Below are 20,953 nucleotides of genomic sequence, written 5' to 3' on the forward strand. Positions count from 1 at the left end.
ACAGCTATACTATATATATATATATATATATATAATCAATGAAAAAGACCGGCACTCGCTGTTGATAATTCTTTCTTTGTATTTATTCAGTCACATGTACAGGCAATAAGTGACGCGTGCGTTTCGGTGCTGCCGCACCTTCCTCAGACTTATCCTCATACAAAGAACATTTCATGTTTAAATAGAGCGCCCAAACACAGAGAAATGACATCACACAGAAAACCACACCCACCAATCAGTGTTAAAACAAAAACATATGAGTTCCTTTAAATTCACTTTAGTTTGTTCCTTACTTCTTTCTTCCTTCATTATTTTCGCTGTAAATAATATATAGAAAAAAATCCATTTATTTTCTTACAAAGGATATTTTTGTCAAAAAATTATTATTTTCATTATTTTCTTTTTTATTTTTTATTTTTATTTTTTGTTTTAAAGTTTTTTATTTGTTTTTAATTGCACTATTGCAATACTCAAAAATATAACATTATAGAAAAATTATTATCCTGAGAAAAATATTATTATACCAAGGTGATCTATCAGAGGAAGCTTTGTACATTATACTCCCGGTTGAGTCCGTGGGGCTCAATCGTTCGTAATCGATGTATCCAATAAGCCTCCCTCTGCAGCAATAACTTGTTCCTATCTCCACCCCGACGTGGAAGGGGTACACTGTCTATAATCTGGTAACGCAACTGTGCCACTGTGTGTCTATGTGCATGGAAGTGGAATGGTACAGGAAATAATAAATTTTGCTTGCGGATGGTGGACTTATGGTTACTAAGTCTGTCTTTCATCCTAGTGGAAGTCTCTCCCACGTACAATAGACCACAGGGGCACTTTAAAATATATATAACAAAACGACTGTCACAGGTAAAAAAATTTTTATAGGTATGCGTTCGCCAGATTGTGGATGTGTAAAGTGTGTACCCTTAATCACACTAGAGCAGTGTACGCAATTTAAGCAAGGAAAAGTTCCCATTTTAGGAGTAGCCAGTACTCTCTGTATAGATGCAGTTTTACTACTTCCAATGTCAGCCCGTACTATCTTATCACGTATATTTGTGGCTCTTTTGAAGCACATCATAGGTGGTAGTTTAAACTCCACTACTTGTGGGTATGACTTTGACACTACATTCCAATGTTTATTTATTATCCCTCTCAATCTCTGAGACCATGGATGATACTGAATTACAAGTGGAATCCGTGGTTCTTTTAGGGGCTTATCCTGTTGTTTTATCTCAACTCGGTTCCTTTGTTCTTTTAATAAGTGATCGGGATAACCTCTCTCCTTAAATTTCTGGCTCATTTCGTCTAATCTTTCCTTACATAATTCAGCTGTGCCCACTATGCGCTTAACCCTTTGAAATTGGGAAAAGGGGAGGGATTTTTTTGTGGCTGCTGGGTGGTTGCTAGTATACATGAGTAAGCTATTTCGATCTGTATTTTTTGTAAATAGATCCGTGTATAACCCACCTGTGTCTCCCTTAATTACCCACGTGTCTAGGAAAGAAATTTTTTGTACATCAAAATGCAGAGTGAATTTCAACTCAGGCCAGACAGAATTGAGGTGAAGAGTAAATTGTTGAAGGGATCGAACGTCGCTGCGCCATACGCAAATAATGTCATCGATAAAACGACGCCAAAATTTGCAGTGTTTTCTATAGAAATCATTAGTATAGACGAAATCCGTCTCAAATTGTGCCATATAACAATTTGCGTACGGCGGTGCGACGTTCGATCCCATCGCGGTCCCACGCCGCTGCTGATAAAAAGAATCCTGAAATAAAAAGTAATTTTGTTCTAGAACAATCCTCAATAATGTCAAGAAAAATTCACATTCTGCATTGTTGTAATGACTTGGTTGTAACAATGTATCAATTGCTTTCAGACCTTTCTCATGTGATATTGATGTGTATAAATTACATACATCAAAGGTAACAAGTAAATCATCTTTTTCTGAATGCAGAGTTTTAATTTCCTGCAAAAAATGCTCAGTATCACGCAAGTATGATGGAGACAATTTAGTAAATGGCGTAAAGATTTTTTCTAGAAAAATTGCCAAAGGTGAGAGGATTGAGTCAGTAGATGCCACAATGGGACGGTCAGGCGGTTTAACAATGGACTTATGTACTTTTGGTAACGTATAAAAAACGGGAGTAATTGGATGTTGGTTAACCAAAAATCCGCCCAATGTGGCATCAATGACCCCCTCCTCTATGGCAGCATTCACAACAATTTGTATCATTTCTTTGATGCGAAATACAGGATCATTCTGTAAAATCTGATATGTATCTGTATCATTTAGTTGCGACAAAATTTCTGAAACATAATATGCTTTATCAAGGACCACCAGAGCACCCCCTTTATCCGCTGGTTTGAATACCAGAGACTTATCCTCCAACAATTGATCAAGTGCACGTTTTTCCTCCAAAGGTAAATTGGATTGTAAATGCATATTGCCAGTCTTGCATTGTTGCAACAATGTCTCAACATCACGTTGCACTAGATTTATAAAAGTTTCAATAGGATGGTGTAGACGCGGAGGTGAAAATGTGCTCCTGATCTTCAGATTAAACATTTTAGCTGTTAGGGAACCAGTACCAGTCTCAGAATGAACGGATTGAGGGACCATGTGTTCTGAAGAAAAATGGGCCTTTAAACGTATATTACGGTAAAACCGTTGTAAGTCAGTATCAAGGTTCAAAGTATCAAGGCTTCCAGTGGGGCTAAATGATAAACCCTTTTGTAATAAGTTCATGTCGGCCACACTCAGATTTTTAGAGGACAGATTGAATACTAAGTTTTTGTCCTTACCTGGGACCTCGTGATCCGTGGAGCGTCTGCCTCGCCTATGATGGCGCCCGGCTCGCCTTGTCTTGGCTTGCGTGGTCGTCGGCCTAAAAAAGGCGCCCGATATCCAGTAGAGACGTCGCTTCCAGAGCCGGAAGAAGCCGAACCCACTCGCCAGTCTCTCATACGAGAGAATGGAACCGCGACACCTTTTGCGTCCTGCCACCTGTATACTCGGTGGTGCAGATAATCCTCTGTATCCCGAAGAAACTTGGATCGCTTTGTAGCTTCGATCCTGGAGCGGAGCTCGCTGCATTGTTTGTCAAGTTTGTCCTGTAGTGCGGTGAATTCTTCAAGCAGTTATTCAGCTGTTGCTTAATGTTGTCAATGCTCTTTTGGCGTTCGTCAATGGCAACGGTCAGATGCTCAAGAGTAAGTACAATCAAATCCAAAGAGCATTTATTAAGTATTTGGGCAAAACGGGTGCAATAGTCCAAGTTATCGCCAAACAGAGTCGGCCGCAGTTTAACTCGGAGTCCTCGAGGTATTTTTTCAGTGCGGTGAATAACTGCTTGAAGCCGGAAGAATTCACCGCACTACAGGACAAACTTGACAAACAATGCAGCGAGCTCCGCTCCAGGATCGAAGCTACAAAGCGATCCAAGTTTCTTCGGGATACAGAGGATTATCTGCACCACCGAGTATACAGGTGGCAGGACGCAAAAGGTGTCGCGGTTCCATTCTCTCGTATGAGAGACTGGCGAGTGGGTTCGGCTTCTTCCGGCTCTGGAAGCGACGTCTCTACTGGATATCGGGCGCCTTTTTTAGGCCGACGACCACGCAAGCCAAGCCAAGACAAGGCGAGCCGGGCGCCATCATAGGCGAGGCAGACGCTCCACGGATCACGAGGTCCCAGGTAAGGACAAAAACTTAGTATTCAATCTGTCCTCTAAAAATCTGAGTGTGGCCGACATGAACTTATTACAAAAGGGTTTATCATTTAGCCCCACTGGAAGCCTTGATACTTTCAACCTTGATACTGACTTACAACGGTTTTACCGTAATATACGTTTAAAGGCCCATTTTTCTTCAGAACACATGGTCCCTCAATCCGTTCATTCTGAGACTGGTACTGGTTCCCTAACAGCTAAAATGTTTAATCTGAAGATCAGGAGCACATTTTCACCTCCGCGTCTACACCATCCTATTGAAACTTTTATAAATCTAGTGCAACGTGATGTTGAGACATTGTTGCAACAATGCAAGACTGGCAATATGCATTTACAATCCAATTTACCTTTGGAGGAAAAACGTGCACTTGATCAATTGTTGGAGGATAAGTCTCTGGTATTCAAACCAGCGGATAAAGGGGGTGCTCTGGTGGTCCTTGATAAAGCATATTATGTTTCAGAAAATTTGGTCGCAACTAAATGATACAGATACATATCAGATTTTACAGAATGATCCTGTATTTCGCATCAAAGAAATGATACAAATTGTTGTGAATGCTGCCATAGAGGAGGGGGTCATTGATGCCACATTGGGCGGATTTTTGGTTAACCAACATCCAATTACTCCCGTTTTTTATACGTTACCAAAAGTACATAAGTCCATTGTTAAACCGCCTGGCCGTCCCATTGTGGCATCTACTGACTCAATCCTCTCACCTTTGGCAATTTTTCTAGAAAAAATCTTTACGCCATTTACTAAATTGTCTCCATCATACTTGCGTGATACTGAGCATTTTTTGCAGGAAATTAAAACTCTGCATTCAGAAAAAGATGATTTACTTGTTACCTTTGATGTATGTAATTTATACACATCAATATCACATGAGAAAGGTCTGAAAGCAATTGATACATTGTTACAACCAAGTCATTACAACAATGCAGAATGTGAATTTTTCTTGACATTATTGAGGATTGTTCTAGAACAAAATTACTTTTTATTTCAGGATTCTTTTTATCAGCAGCGGCGTGGGACCGCGATGGGATCGAACGTCGCACCGCCGTACGCAAATTGTTATATGGCACAATTTGAGACGGATTTCGTCTATACTAATGATTTCTATAGAAAACACTGCAAATTTTGGCGTCGTTTTATCGATGACATTATTTGCGTATGGCGCGGCGACGTTCGATCCCTTCAACAATTTACTCTTCACCTCAATTCTGTCTGGCCTGAGTTGAAATTCACTCTGCATTTTGATGTACAAAAAATTTCTTTCCTAGACACGTGGGTAATTAAGGGAGACACAGGTGGGTTATACACGGATCTATTTACAAAAAATACAGATCGAAATAGCTTACTCATGTATACTAGCAACCACCCAGCAGCCACAAAAAAATCCCTCCCCTTTTCCCAATTTCAAAGGGTTAAGCGCATAGTGGGCACAGCTGAATTATGTAAGGAAAGATTAGACGAAATGAGCCAGAAATTTAAGGAGAGAGGTTATCCCGATCACTTATTAAAAGAACAAAGGAACCGAGTTGAGATAAAACAACAGGATAAGCCCCTAAAAGAACCACGGATTCCACTTGTAATTCAGTATCATCCATGGTCTCAGAGATTGAGAGGGATAATAAATAAACATTGGAATGTAGTGTCAAAGTCATACCCACAAGTAGTGGAGTTTAAACTACCACCTATGATGTGCTTCAAAAGAGCCACAAATATACGTGATAAGATAGTACGGGCTGACATTGGAAGTAGTAAAACTGCATCTATACAGAGAGTACTGGCTACTCCTAAAATGGGAACTTTTCCCTGCTTAAATTGCGTACACTGCTCTAGTGTGATTAAGGGTACACACTTTACACATCCACAATCTGGCGAACGCATACCTATAAAAATTTTTTTTACCTGTGACAGTCGTTTTGTTATATATATTTTAAAGTGCCCCTGTGGTCTATTGTACGTGGGAGAGACTTCCACTAGGATGAAAGACAGACTTAGTAACCATAAGTCCACCATCCGCAAGCAAAATTTATTATTTCCTGTACCATTCCACTTCCATGCACATAGACACACAGTGGCACAGTTGCGTTACCAGATTATAGACAGTGTACCCCTTCCACGTCGGGGTGGAGATAGGAACAAGTTATTGCTGCAGAGGGAGGCTTATTGGATACATCGATTACGAACGATTGAGCCCCACGGACTCAACCGGGAGTATAATGTACAAAGCTTCCTCTGATAGATCACCTTGGTATAATAATATTTTTCTCAGGATAATAATTTTTCTATAATGTTATATTTTTGAGTATTGCAATAGTGCAATTAAAAACAAATAAAAAACTTTAAAACAAAAAATAAAAATAAAAAATAAAAAAGAAAATAATGAAAATAATAATTTTTTGACAAAAATATCCTTTGTAAGAAAATAAATGGATTTTTTTCTATATATTATTTACAGCGAAAATAATGAAGGAAGAAAGAAGTAAGGAACAAACTAAAGTGAATTTAAAGGAACTCATATGTTTTTGTTTTAACACTGATTGGTGGGTGTGGTTTTCTGTGTGATGTCATTTCTCTGTGTTTGGGCGCTCTATTTAAACATGAAATGTTCTTTGTATGAGGATAAGTCTGAGGAAGGTGCGGCAGCACCGAAACGCACGCGTCACTTATTGCCTGTACATGTGACTGAATAAATACAAAGAAAGAATTATCAACAGCGAGTGCCGGTCTTTTTCATTGATTCTACATTGGGACGCCATCCCATAGACTCGTGCACCGTGACCATATACAGCAGTGCCGACCTGTGATTATTATATTATATTATATATATATATATATATATATATATATACATTAAGATAATAGAACTGTACAATTAAGATGATACATCACTAGGCCTTGAACTGGTGTTCTCATATCTTGGATGTAATGTATGTAACACCTATTGCTATGATATGGAGGCAGGCCCTGTATAGTGATCAGATGGTGTTTCTCAGCAGTGAAGTTCGCCCTTGAATTGTAACTAAATCTTCCTTACAGTGTAACGCATGTAATGTGACATTCAGATTCTCCAAGTGTCTGATTCTTACGCCTGCCAACTTGACTCCTTTATGCAGGCCGCAGTCTTATAAGGTTCTTTTCATAATTGTCATGCAACACAAACACTATGAACACAGAGTTTTTTGGCTCAATGGATAACAAAACAGGGTGCATTTACTAAAGACTGATGTCTCCCACGCCAGTAAAAAGTTAGTTGGAATAAAGTGACAATTAAGAGATGCACGACTCTTGATAAATTTGAGCTGCTTGTGCCGTGTGTTGGAAACTCTCAGATTTTTGCCCAAAACGGCATTTGTAAAAACTTGCGTACAGCTTTAGTAAATGTGCCATGTCTCTACATATGGTTTTGTGAAAAGACAAAAGATCTGCAGTAGTGGATAGCCCTTAAAAGTTAAGAATCTGTTCTTTAATAAGTAGGCAACATCTGAATATCTTTGGGATATTGCCTAATAACATTCACCTCAGCCTGCTGGTGAATATGACGGAGCTCATGAATCCTATATAGGCATTAAAAAATAACTGCCAGATTGCTGGTGGTGGTGCACAGGGGTGGCGCTACCAATGCTGGACTGTACCACCGCGTAAACCAACCAATCAAGGCACCCCTGCTTGCCCCAAGCAATTGTCTGAAAAAGACTAAGGGGGGGAGGGGGGTGAGTTCAGCTGAACAGGGGCCCAGTAGGGTCCCTTCCAAGTTGTAGTGCAGTTGCAGAAGCACCCAGGTTGCACTGATAAGCTGAGGGTATGGCTTAGTGGGCAGATGGGGTGGAGTTTAACAAGCGGAGCTTAATGGTACAATGGGATGGAGATTATCAGTGTGGCAGGGCAGAGCTTAGTGGTGTGACCGGGGCGCAGACATAACTTTGCTTGGATCTCCATAAATGCCAAATCTGCCCCTATACGTCTGGACATAGTGGTATTTGTGTAGATATGGCTGATGATGGTACTAAAGACAGAAGCTAAAAGTATGACTTTTACAGCCAAAGAAATCATCTGTGTTAATGCCTAGTAGGGCCTAAAGGGTCAATACATGACTCAGAGTGTCAAAGAACACCAACAGACAGAAGTTATACCATATACTGTCACTTTAGGCCCTGAACTAGGAATAATTCGTTCTGCTATTAAAACCCCATGATGAGAAAGTGAAAACAGAATGTTTAAGATCTTTGCTAATTTATTGAAAAGAAAAAAACTAAAATCTTGCATTGACATAAGTATTCAGACCCTTTACTCAGTATTTAGTTGAAGCACATTTGTCTACTATTATAGCCTCCAGTCTTCTTGGTTATGATGCCACAAGGTTTGTACACCTGGATTTGGGGATTTTCTACAGATCCTCTCAAGCTCTGTCAGGTTGGGGGGACCATCCGTGGACAGCTATTTTCAGGTCTCTCCAGAGATGTTCAATTGGCTTCAAGTCAGGGCTCTGGCTGGGCCACTCATTGACATTCACAGAGTTGTTCCTAAGCCACTCCTGTGTCGTCTTTGCTGTGTACTAATGGTCATTGTCTTTTTGGAAGATGAACTTTTAGCCCGGTGTGAGGTCCAGAGCACTCTGGATCAAGTTCTCATTAAGTATATCTCGGTATTGTGCTCCATTCAGCTTTCCCTTAATGCTCTCTCTGCCCCAACCTCTGAAAAACACCCCCACAGAATGATGCTGCCACCACCATGCTTCACTGTAGGGATGGTATTGGTCAGGTGATGAGTCGTGCCTGGTTTCCTCCAGACATGATGCTTAGAATTGAGGCCAAAAAATTCAATCTTGGTTTCATCAGATCAGAGAATTTTGTTTCTCATAGTCTGGGAGTCCTTTAGGGGCTTTTTTCAAATTCTAGACAGGCTTTCATGTATCTTTTTATGAGGAGAGGCCTTAAAGCATCTTCATACAAGATCTTTGGCGCTCAGCCAGAGTGACCATTGGGTTTTTAGACACCTCTCTTACCAAGACCCTTCTCCCCTGATTACTTAGTTTGGGGGTATGGCAAGCTCTAGGAGGAGTCCTAGTTGTTGAAACTTCTTCCATTTAAGAATTATGGAGGCCACTGTGCTCTTGGTAATTTTCCGTTTAACAGAACTTTCCTCATCATGGCTTGGTTTTTGCTGTGAGACCTGATACAGACAGGGCTGTGTCTTTCCAAATCATGTCCAATCAACTGAATTTGCCACAGGTGGACTCCAGTCAAGGTGTAGAGCAGGGTTTCTCAACTCCGGTCCTCGGGACCCACTTACCAGTCATGTTTTCAGGATTTCCTTAGTATTGAGCAGGTGATATAATTAGTGTCCATGCATCAGGACTTACCACAGGTATTCATTCTGTGGGATATTCTCAAATCCTGACCGGTAGGTGGGTCCCGGGGACCGGAGTTGAGAAACCCTGGTGTAGAGAAAGTGTTGGACTGTGGTACCTAGGGCACACCAGTAAAATTCATTTTGGGGCCCACTGTAAGGCTACATGCATATACTACCTGCCCAGACTACTTAGTTTTTTTATGTGGACATAGGCATTGTACTCTATAGCATCTCAGCCAGCCTATCTATATGTCAGTCATGTTCCATTTCAGCATAGGGTAAGGGACTAGGGGCCCACCTTGCTCAGGGGCTCACCGGGGAATTCACCTGTTCCCCTTTGGGCCAGTCCGAGCCTGTGTACAGACATCTCAAAGATGATCAAAAGAAATTGAAGGCCCCCAGAGCTTAATTTCAAGTGTCATAGCAAAGGGTCTTAATAATGAAACAGCCTATAGGAAAGAGGTTGAGAACCTAGAGAGATGGAGTAAGAACAACAACCTCAAACTTAATACCAAGAAAACAAAGGAGCTAATTCTGGATTTTAGGAAGAAGAAACAAAATGGACACCATCCCATTAGCATTAATGGTGGAAACGTGGAGATAGTTCAAAGTTTCAGATTCTTGGGAGTTCATATTAGTCAGGATCTGTCATGGATAAAAAACACAACAGAAATTACCAAAAAAGGCCTTCAGAGGCTTTATTTTCTGAGGAGTCTGAAGAAAGCACAACTCCCAAAACAGCTGCTAGTCAATTTTTACAGGTGCACCATAGAATCTGTTATCACATACTGCATTACAGTGTGGTACTCCAGCTGCTCTTCTGAGGACAAGAAGACCCTCAAGCGCATCATCAGAATGGCTGGCAGAATCACTGGTACTCAGCTACCATCACTGGATGACATCTTCACTGCTCGCTGCAGCAACAGGGCAAAAATTATCTGCGGGGATCCAACTCACCCCGGCCACAGCCTTTTCATTCCCCTACCCTCTGGTAGGCTTCTTAGAGCCCTACACGCCCGCACCACTAGGCTGAAGAACAGCTTTTACCCCAAAGCAATCAGTCTCCTAAATGCTCAGAGACTATTGCCCCTTCCTAGGATAGAAACTACCACAGACTGAAAGTGACTGCTGCATTCATGAACCCATGATGATCTCTTGTCTGCAGTGGTGTCTGAATCAGTGTGTATATATACTCATAAGCACTTCCTACTTTGCTCTTGCTATATATATATGCTGTGAACTGTGAATAGTAATGCTCTCTAGTGCAATGTTTTTTTTTTTTCTAGTGTAATGCTTTAGTTTAAATGTCAGTTCTTGTTCCTCTGTCCATGGCATCTAGGATTGCTCCAAACAACATTTCATTGTATTACATTGTATTGTACAGTGACAATAAAGGCATCTTATCTTATCTTACTTATATCCACGCAAACTTTTAGTTTTTCCATTTTAATAAATTTGCCAAAATGTAAAAAATTTTCACTTTCTCATTATGGGATATTGAGTTTTGTTTATGTTAGCACAATATGAAAAAAGTTAAAGGGTCTGAAGACATTCTGAATGCATTGTATGCACATGGCAAAGACATGTGTATAGAGCCTGGGAACTGTAAAAGACCCTTTGCAGTTCCTTATTATGGAACTGCAAACCATCCCAGTGCCAAAGTATTGTGCCTCTGTGAGGCAAGGTGTTTATATCCAGAAGCAATACTTCTTTAGAAGATACCTCCATGATAAGTCATGCATTGAAACACGCTACTATTTTGTGGCTCCATTTAAAATCAGAAATAAAGCATGAGACTATAGCAATATATACTGTAGGTGCCGGATTGCAGATCCATACCACAAGGATCCATAATGTGCCCATATGCATGGGTACTTAGTTTCACTGTGAGAAAATGAGGACACTGTTGGAAAAGCAGACTCCGAGTATTATCTCACTGCAAAAAAAGTTGTCAAGTAGGTAGATTTATATCATTATATATGCATATATACAGTTCCAACATCACAATAAGGGCATGTTCACATTTGCTTTGAGGGCTTAGTTCAGGGTCTCCGTGGCAGAATCAGTCAAAAAGACACAGCCAGGACTTTTTTGTCCGGTAAAAAAAAAAAAGGATTTCATACAGAAACTGAATTCACTCCATTTTAGTCAATGGAGTGTGTTTAGCTCAGTTTGGGTCAGTTATGTGCCCTATCCAGCACTTCAAGTATTTTCGTTGGTCTGCTTCTGTAATGGGGCAGAATAATGGAAATATAAAACGGTGGGGCCTCAAACAGTGTTTCTGAATATGCATTGTAAAGTAAGAAGATTCCTGATTATATGACTGAATATTCATGAAGTAATGTAGCAGTGTCTTGAATCTAGCTGTAGAATTGGCCCCTAGCGATGCAGCCTTACTTCACAATGCGATCTGTTACTTCCCTGCTTTAAATATATCCTCAGAACATGAGGTTAACCCTTCAGGGTGTAAGACTAGCAGACCCAGACAGAAGGTGTCAACAGTCAGAAGTACAATGGAAACATGGTAGGGGGTCACATGGACGCACGCTGCATCCCATCTGCTCTGCTCCCAGTACCATTAATAATGCAGGTGGATTAATGGAATATGCAGGGTGAGAGTGAGGGGTTTAATGGATAATCAGAAGACAAAGCTCGTTATTGAAAGATCTTCTCCAAGGACCCCTCAACCTCACATACAGGATCCATATATATAACTAAAGCGGCTTCCTGTCCATTGATTGATACAGTTTATCTGGGAACCTATGTGACTGCAAGAAAAAGGAATATATAAGCATCTAGGGTAGTGCAGGCAGTCCTTGAGGATATTGTTACTTTACATGACTAATATATAGTATATTATATTATTAATTGTATGGTTATTACACGTCTGCTTGCGTGTTCCAATCTGTCGATAAATCTATTTAATCTTTTTTATTTGGCGATTTACTATAGAATTTTCTTTCTACAGTGAAAAGTGAAGTAGCTGGCTGACAAATCATGCCCCCATAACACTTTGAAAAGCAAAATCATATCCCTCATGACCGCTGAAGTTTACGTATTTGTAACCTCAATGTAGAATGCGTACAGTATTTAAATAGTACACTGAGAACCAGTACTTCAAAATTATTGTGATTTAGGAGGCCTACAGCGCACCACTAGCAAAGCTGAATCTCAGGCCCCATAATATTACATTGTGGGTTCTTGTCTTGGATAGTCAGTCTCCTCCTGTAATTATGCAGAATGTGTCTGTGTCATAATTGTGAACCTGTAACATACAGTATAAAACAATATAATAATTTGCTGAGCAAAACGTAGCAAAAGCACGTAGTATCTGTATTTCTCTGTATTACAGCACACAGTAGAAGATTGACATGAGTCACATCGATGGCTGAATGCTCTAATATTGTCATCATTGAGCATCCTCTATGTATTGCATTGACCGGAAATTAGCTCATCTCACTCACTGACTGAATACTGGGACAATCATTTTATTGCCGTTCTCAGATATTTGCATTTATAGTGTTAGAGAAGCAATATGAGAACTTATCTATAGATAGATATTAATTAACAGAATATATTATTAAACTATCTTCCATAATACCTATTCAGGCATCCATCCCTACTAGCAGGCGACATTAAGGGGGTGTAGAGGTAGCAGCTGAACCTCAACCATCCCCTCTGCCACATGACAAGGCACGATTTTATAAAATGGCACATGATAAGTGAGGGTCCTGGTACGGATTATGCATTGGGTCTCAGTAGTGCTAGTGGTAAATAAATAAAAAATTAGATATAATCAGAGATGGCCTAGTAAATATGATGTCAGTATAGGCTAGGAGACCACAAACCACTGCAGAACCTGTTCTCCAACTGTGGTGGTCATACGATTCATGGCAACATTATGGGACCACCATGATCAGGCAACTCAGTACTGAGTCAAAAACGTTTTTGTTTTTTTTACAGAAATGTGCTCCACTCCTTTGGCCACATATCTCAAAACCTCCCTAATGCCCGAATAGTGCACATGACCCATTCATCAGATTCTGGTTCCCATTCTGTAAATTTCAGATGGTTTCACATGCTGTAGTGGCACATCACTGTTGGGTCGAATGCCACTTGGGGACATGTTACCACTGAGGTCAGTCATTAGCTGCAGCGGCACACACACCCATTCAGAAGTTTACCGGACAGGAACTAGAAGATGGCAGAAGACAGAAAGTCAGAACACAGCGGCTGTCAGCAGGTCAGTATGTTTTTTTTTGCACAATGCTGGAAAACTCCATTAACCCATTTATCTTATGCTGAGGGTTTTTACTTTTCAAGTGTTGTCAAATACTCAATGACCCACATTTATTATGCAGTTTATACCTCATTTGGACAGAAGGATTGAAATGTCTTATATCTCCAAAAACAAAGCAAGTGTGGCATAGCCAAGCTGTAAATGTACTGTTATGCTAATTTATCAAAGGCAATTGTTCAAATGCACAAAATTAATGGTAGAATTGTAAAATAATTTTGAAAATGAAAAATAATTTCAAATGTACCAGGTCTATTATTAGAACCTGTCACCACAACATGCAGTGCAATCTCCAGCATGTTATAGTGCAAGAGGAACTGATCAGATTAATATATAGTTTGAGGGCAAAGATTCAGTAAAACTTGTCATTTATACATTTAGACTCCCACATGTCAGGTGACCCAGTGACAAACAGGATGGTGACACATGGAGAACGGACTGACCCGACGGTGGGGAGCAGGTGGGTCTGCTTGTCCAGCCATGTGGGGGGGGGGGGGGGGGGGGGTCTGGCAGAAAGGTAAACAACTCATTGAAGACAGACTCAACTAACCATAACTGACAGCTATCTATGTATACACACACTTACTCGAGGAATGCTATACTCTGAAAAGAGAACCCCCATGTAATACTGAAGTCAGAAAATGCAGAGAATTTAAAGGAATTAATTCATGTGGCCCAATTGATAATTTATGAATCTTCCATAGGCACTGCATTACATAGATTGGTGACTGAGACCGATGAACTACTCTCTTTAAGTTGCTTTGATCACATTTACTTCATCTATGCTTGCTTGACCCATATTCGCATTCAGCCAATGTAGTGAATTTGTAGTTTTTGTGACATTGTCATAGCTTATAGTTGCTGTCTTCTAGTTCCCAATGACTAAGTCTTACATCAAGGGTCCTACGTACATGCTGGCAGAGATGACAGTGACAGCACTCAGCTCAATTTATTTGCTACTCAAACCACCCAACTGTCAAATACATCAGTAAAATAGCATAGCCCAGTGGCAAAGGCGGTTTTCCTATTTCTCATAGTGAACAAATTCTTGTCTAGCCTAGCTTTAAATGGGTTCTTTGAAACGAGAGACTCTCTTTTCAAATGGGAAGGCAGGGTGCAGGGTTTTAACAAAAAGACATCAGCACTCTGGTTAAGGCATCAAGCTCCATTCTCTTCTGCTTTTGGTTCCCCCTGGACCGTTAGTGTGACCACTGCCACCACTGGGGCCATTGACTGGCTACCAGTGGTGGCATGCAAGTAGACAGCATGCCACACTTATGTAACATAGCATTACTTTTTGTTACACATCATTGTAGTTTGTGTAATTTAATTTGCATAAATAATGTGAACTCACATAAAAGTTTTTGTCTGCCAAATCTGTCCATATTTGAAATATTTCCCTGATTCATATCGATGTTCTTCTCATCTTGTGTACTGGATGAAACAAGCACCATCTTTTCATGCTATCTTGGCTTTTACATGACTATATATGGGATGATAATATTAATACAACAAGATAATAGCTATTAACTGAACGCACGCTCTATAGGCCATGATGGTGGATTGGATATAACTCATCCTAAGACCATCCAAATCTTTCAATGTACCAAAGTGACCAATTATTAATGACAATTGCTACTCTACTTCTTCATGAACCTGTCCATCAATCAGGTTTAGCAAGAAGGTTCTCTTCCCTTCCCACACTTCTAAATTATTATTTGTTGACGCCAAGCTACAAGCTCCAGTGCCAGACCAAGCACTAAATGCATGATACAAACCCACTGGACCGCCACCCAAGTCAGAAAGGGGAAAGCAGAAATTGTTGCAATCCTGCTGTTTAAACAGCTTTTTTCAAATTTCCCCCATGCAAGCTCTAACTTGCTTTTAGAAGACAATAATCTACCTTCTTTCCTGCTCCAGAATAAATGTCTTCAACAGCTGATCTTGTATTTTTCGTGCAGCATTTTTCATGCCAAGCATCCAGCCAAGTTTCTGACCAGATAACATCTAGCAGAAGCTAATTATATACATCATTCAAAACTGTGAGTAGGAGGCAGAAGAGCCAAAGATGGAAGAGTAAGGCACAGGCGAGGCATTATACTGCCCATGTGCAGCAGCATTCCTTTCACAGGCAGGTTGTAAAATCCAGCCCAGGAGGAGCAGAAATGAAAGAAATGCAAGAGCTTTAGATCACCTCCTAGAGCCTAGAGTAGATTCATTGACAACAGCAGGATGCACAGGGCTATACAGTTGTCACCTAGTACATCCTATATTGTTGTCATGTAATTGACATAAAGCATATTTTCTAATACTGATTAAACACTTAAAGTATCTATACACTTTCGTTTAGCGACTGCTATCTCTCTTAACTTCCTCCATACACATCTATGTGTATCTTTGGGAAGAGTGGAGAAAGCTTCAGTCAGATAGTTCTGCTTATCACCCAGGTGGACAAAAGGATCAGGTGAAAATATCCATCACAGATAATGTAGGGGCAGAGTTGGGAGCTTTTCACACACATTATAGTACAGGCCGAACCCGCCATTCTTGGTGTGTTCAGCTGACGAAATAATAATGTGCGCGGCCAGCTTTATACAGTCTAAAGGGGGTAAGGTAAGAAAGGCTTTGTGCTAGAAAAGTGGACAGTAGCTGTTTTGTCTGTAGAGTAAGAAGTGCAAAAATGTAATGTGTTTGGTATTTCTGTCTACGGAGGTGTTTAAGGGCTCCTTTATTTTGCAGGGTAATTTGTAGTTTTTAGTGATACCATTTTGGAGTACTGTATGTATGACTTTTTGATCACTTGTTCTTTGGGAGGTGAAGCAACAAAAAAACATAGATTTGGTAATTTATTCTATTAAGGGGATGAATCATTTTATATGTTAATAGTTTGAGTTGTGATACCAATGTTTTTTGTTTATTGTAATATATAAGCCTGCTTTCACACCTGCTTTGTGCTGTCCGATTTTGAGATCCAGCCAGGCTCTCGAAAACGCAGCACACCGATTCAGTTTTGTCCCCATTAATTGGCAATAGGGACAAAACTTAACAAGGGAAACTGATAGAAGCCGGATCCAGCACCAAAAACCATGTAAGTCAATTGACCTACAATGGTTTTAGTGCCGGCTCTGGTTTCTTAATTTTCGATATAATACAACTAGATCCATTCAGAACAGATGCAGCCGGTTGTATTATTATAACGGAAGTGTTTTGCTGTGGTTTTGAGATCCCCTGCCGGATCTCAAAACCGGGAAGCAAAAACGCAAATGAGAAAGGAGGCTGATTTGAATTGTTAATTTGTTTTTGATTTTTATATTTTTAAAAACTTTAAAAAACTAAGCTTGATCTCTGTATCAGATTTTGTAGCCTCATTTAGTGAAACTAATATGGTGCAAATTGCGCCAAATTTATCAGCTGGCGGGAAACAAACTTTACAAAATCAGCACAGCCACAGCACAGACACCTGTTTCCCTGAGCACCAAAATTAAGAACTGGCATGCAACATTTGTTATATTTTTTACAAAGAAATGACAAAATTACTTCACAAATTACCCTCATAATAAATTACCCCCTGCTCTTCCTTTAAGTTGTCTAGACAAAGGGGGGAAATTTGCTTTGAGGACAAGGAGGTTTAGGTCAGTTCTTGCTTGAATTTGTATTGTCATACTTTGCACCACATTTACCAATTGTTGCATGATATTTGATAAATTGGCTGAATGGGGTGACTTTGGCCCAGATTTTATAATGTGTCTGCACCAAAAATCTGTCTAAAAGAGTGAAGCAAAATGGTACATATTGACATATCTAGGGTTTCTACACTTTTTCTGACAAGGGGGTGGGTAAAAATTAAAAAAATCTGTCTCAAAGTGAGCCAACCAATAGTTGGTATAGAGTCATCCAGCCTGAGCCACTTTGATTAACATAATGCAGGTCTTTACAGCCTATCTAAGCATAGACCAGCTTTACGATTAGTAAATCTATGCTGTGAAACTCAATAACGTTCCTCATCATGACTGCTTTCCCACCCACTTTTCAAAAGTGTTAGGGTTGTGTAAAACTCCAAGAAATCATGGATTTTGGCTCACAGCTGCACTTGTAGCAGAAAGCAAGTGTAGAATTTTGATACAATACCCTCAAAGTTTATGACCTGTTAGTTGTCTTACTTTACAGCACAATTTTGTCACATTTATGCTGCTCATTGTCACATTGTAAGCCATGCCCATTACAGCACCCCCCCCCCCCCCCCCAACCCATCTCTATAAGCCACATTTAAAAATGTCTAAAGCACTTTAGAAATATGTTGGAAAGCATGAATGCCAGTTTTTTGGCAATTACTGTGCCAAATTTCTGGTGCATTTTGATTAGTAAATTTCACCTACTGGAGGTGGCATCAGACATAATTTTGGGTCAGAAGTCACATGGAAAATTATGTTTTTTACTGGAGTTTGAGGGCAGAACCAGACGTAGTGGGCAGTGGAGACATGGTCGTGGTGCACCTGGAATCTGTGAAACCATTCGAGCAGCAGCTGCTTTCTACTGTTTGTTTGCTAAAATGGTTGCATGTTTTTTCACCTGCAATATGGTCCCATCTCCACCGCCCACTGGCCACCTCCTCTGGTTCTCCCTTTAAGAAACACGATGTTCTTATTTGCAGTATGTGAATTTGTAAGATTTCAGTAGAAATGTTCTTTAATGTTTTAAAATGAGGTAAACCTAAAGGATAATGTGACATTTTATTTGCCCTTATCTTGGGTCACTGCAGGAATGCTGAGAGGACCTTGGATTATCTAAGGAATTGATAGTAAATACAGATATTGCTTATAATAAAACCCAAGGGACTCTAAATGCTCCAAAACTTATTGTCAACCAACACTAAATCTGAAGATCAATTACATTAGCCATTACCCAAATGGAAAGCTGGGTATTTAATGGCTCTAGTGGGGTTAATTGGACTGATCTGAAGACCGGTTTCATTAATGCAATTGATACGATGAATGAGGAGAGTGGTAATTAATCTTAGACCCCCACAGACAGATAATTCTCTGAGAACAGATGGAAACTTTTCATAAGATGCTATCATATGAATGAAACTTTCGTTTGTCTTTTCGGGAACTGGCAGAGGCTAATAAACTGATGCTGGCATGACAAGGAGAGACTGATGGTTGCTATATCTAGAAATACATTTATTCTGTTGATTAAGATTTGAGCACTGAAAGAAGATGTTCACTAATTAATAGGACTGTAAGGATGCCTGCAAACATCTTGATTTATTTTATTCCGTTTTTTAAAACAAGTAAGGGCCCCTTCACATTCATCCGGTGATCTGGTTTCCCTATGGCATTGTACAGATACACCAGAGGGAAACATGCGAGAACTAATCCCATAGTTTTCTATGGAATTGTTCATATAATCTGGCTCATCAGTTTTGATGCCGCATGTGAGATAGCGCTGGACAGAAAAACGCTACATGCTACAGTGCTTTTCATCTTTCTCTGAGTGCTGGACTGCTGAACAAAGTGCACATTCATATATATATATATATATATATATATATATCTCAGTTATGTCTGGTTCCAGGTGCTTTCACGCATCGGTTGTGTTCTTCTACGCTTTTCCATTTTTTGCAGTGTTTTTGCACCAGTTTTTGCCTCCCTTTTTGCGGTAAAAATGTCAGCTCCAGATGTTAGCAAACATTTGGGAAATTTGAAAGGCAGACCACAAAAGTGCTTTATTAGTTCTGGAATTTTTGATAATTAGGTGGCATTTTTTTCCTTCTGGCTTCTTATCAAAGACACATCATGTTGTAACTCTTGGCATTTTTTCAAGGGTATTCACATTCTCTATAGGGAAAAGATGCTATGAAGAATACGCTGGTAGTAAGACTCACTGGGGGATATTTAGCAACCTCAGTGTTTTCTACGCTGATTTTGATCTCCTGTGAAACAAAGGAGGAAGCGCTTAATTAATGACAAGACACCCCCCCCATCATAAATTAAGCTCACCCCTCAGCAGCCTGTGCATCTAGAATGAAATCTACAACAGCTTGTAGCCCCCTTCCCCGCCCCAGTTACCCAGCACACATGCATCACACACTCTATGGCAAGAAGAAATGCAGAGTGCAACTCCCCAGATTTCTTACTAATATAATTTTTTTATTAATTGAAAAAAAAAAAAAATTATAAAAAAATTGAAAAAGTAGAAAAAGAGCTTTACAATATGGCGTGAACTGGCAATTGGTAATAGGGGAGCTCAGTGCATAGAAATTCATACAGTTACTATTTATATCAATGGAAGCTGTAAATAGTCTATTTGCACTGAGCTATCCCTAGTGGTGACTGCTGGGAAATGCAGCGAGTTTAGATTGGGAATCGGAGAAGAAATTCAGCGCCAGACCCAATAGCAGTTGTGTAGTCTGCCTCCGAGGTTTGTCTCCATGGTGGATACAACATTTGCTTAGCCATACTGTCAGGGTGAGTCAGACGACCCTGTCAAACACTAAATTAATCTGAGCATGGTCAGTTTTTGAGAAGTTGTCCAGATTTGTCAACAACATTCCATATAAATTTACACTGACGAGTAAAAGGGTAACAATATTTTGAACTTTTGACTTTCAGGGTCCATATCTCAACATCCACTACAGCTTCAAATATGAGACTACCATCATTTTATAGACAATCATCTTGGCTATCTCATAAATAAATCAGACTTACAACTATTTAGCATATGATTAGTTATGCAGATTCTTATCATGTAACTGCATTGTTACTGTTTTGCTCCTAATATTCTAAATTTCTTTTTTTATTATTTTGTTAGTATTTTGTAAATCCACCTTTGTCTTTCAACACTGCCTGAATCCTTCTGGGCATGCTCTTGATCAGATTCAAGCATGTCTCGACTGAAATCTGTTCCCAAGTCTCTTCTACATGTTCCCAATGTTGGTGCATACTGGGTGAATCACTTGGGTGCAAATACAGCTTTTTCTTTAAAGGGGTTATCTGAGTTAGGGAAAAAAAATAAAAATGATAAAACTCATCAGGACATTCATATACATTAGTTAAGCTTGATTTCTTAAGAGAAAAGCCCATACTTACACCTTTGCATGGTTCTATTATTATTGCTTTGTTCACATGCTGCAGCAAAGCTGTGGGAGCATGTAACAACAATGACTGAGCTCTCAATATTTGTGGGTGTAAAAATTCTGACCTTCCCCTCCCCCTGCTCTGCACATCCTAACTTTGCATAAAAAAACAGTCACATGATCATCTCTTAGCTCACATAGGCAGAAGATCTTTCTGTTACATTGCAGATACTCTCTCTCTATATATATATGTATATAGAGGTATCGATCGGTAAATATATTTCACCATATACATATATATATAGATTGTGTGTATATATATATATATTTACTAAGCTATATCTCTATATACATATATTGATGAAGAACCACCTGGTGACCCAAGCATTCCTCTCTTTGGCCTGGCTCATCCACTTGAGAAGGGGAGTGGTCAGTCACCAGACGGAACTTTCTCCCCAACAGATAATAGCGGAGACACTCGA

At 39.8% G+C, this 20,953-nt stretch overlaps 1 protein-coding gene across 1 annotated transcript in view; it reads right to left on the reverse strand.

The window, feature by feature from the left end:
- CNTN2 (contactin 2) overlaps positions 1-2,758 on the reverse strand; it is an 88,885-nt gene extending 86,127 nt beyond the window's left edge. The window contains exon 1 of the mRNA XM_040422180.1: positions 1,837-2,758. Coding sequence (XP_040278114.1) covers positions 1,837-2,758 — 922 coding nt within the window. The remainder of the gene's footprint in view (positions 1-1,836) is intronic.
- Positions 2,759-20,953: the final 18,195 nt, after the last annotated feature.

The sequence above is a fragment of the Bufo bufo genome, chromosome 3 (assembly GCF_905171765.1).
Source record: "Bufo bufo chromosome 3, aBufBuf1.1, whole genome shotgun sequence".
NCBI classification, from domain to species: domain Eukaryota; kingdom Metazoa; phylum Chordata; class Amphibia; order Anura; family Bufonidae; genus Bufo; species Bufo bufo.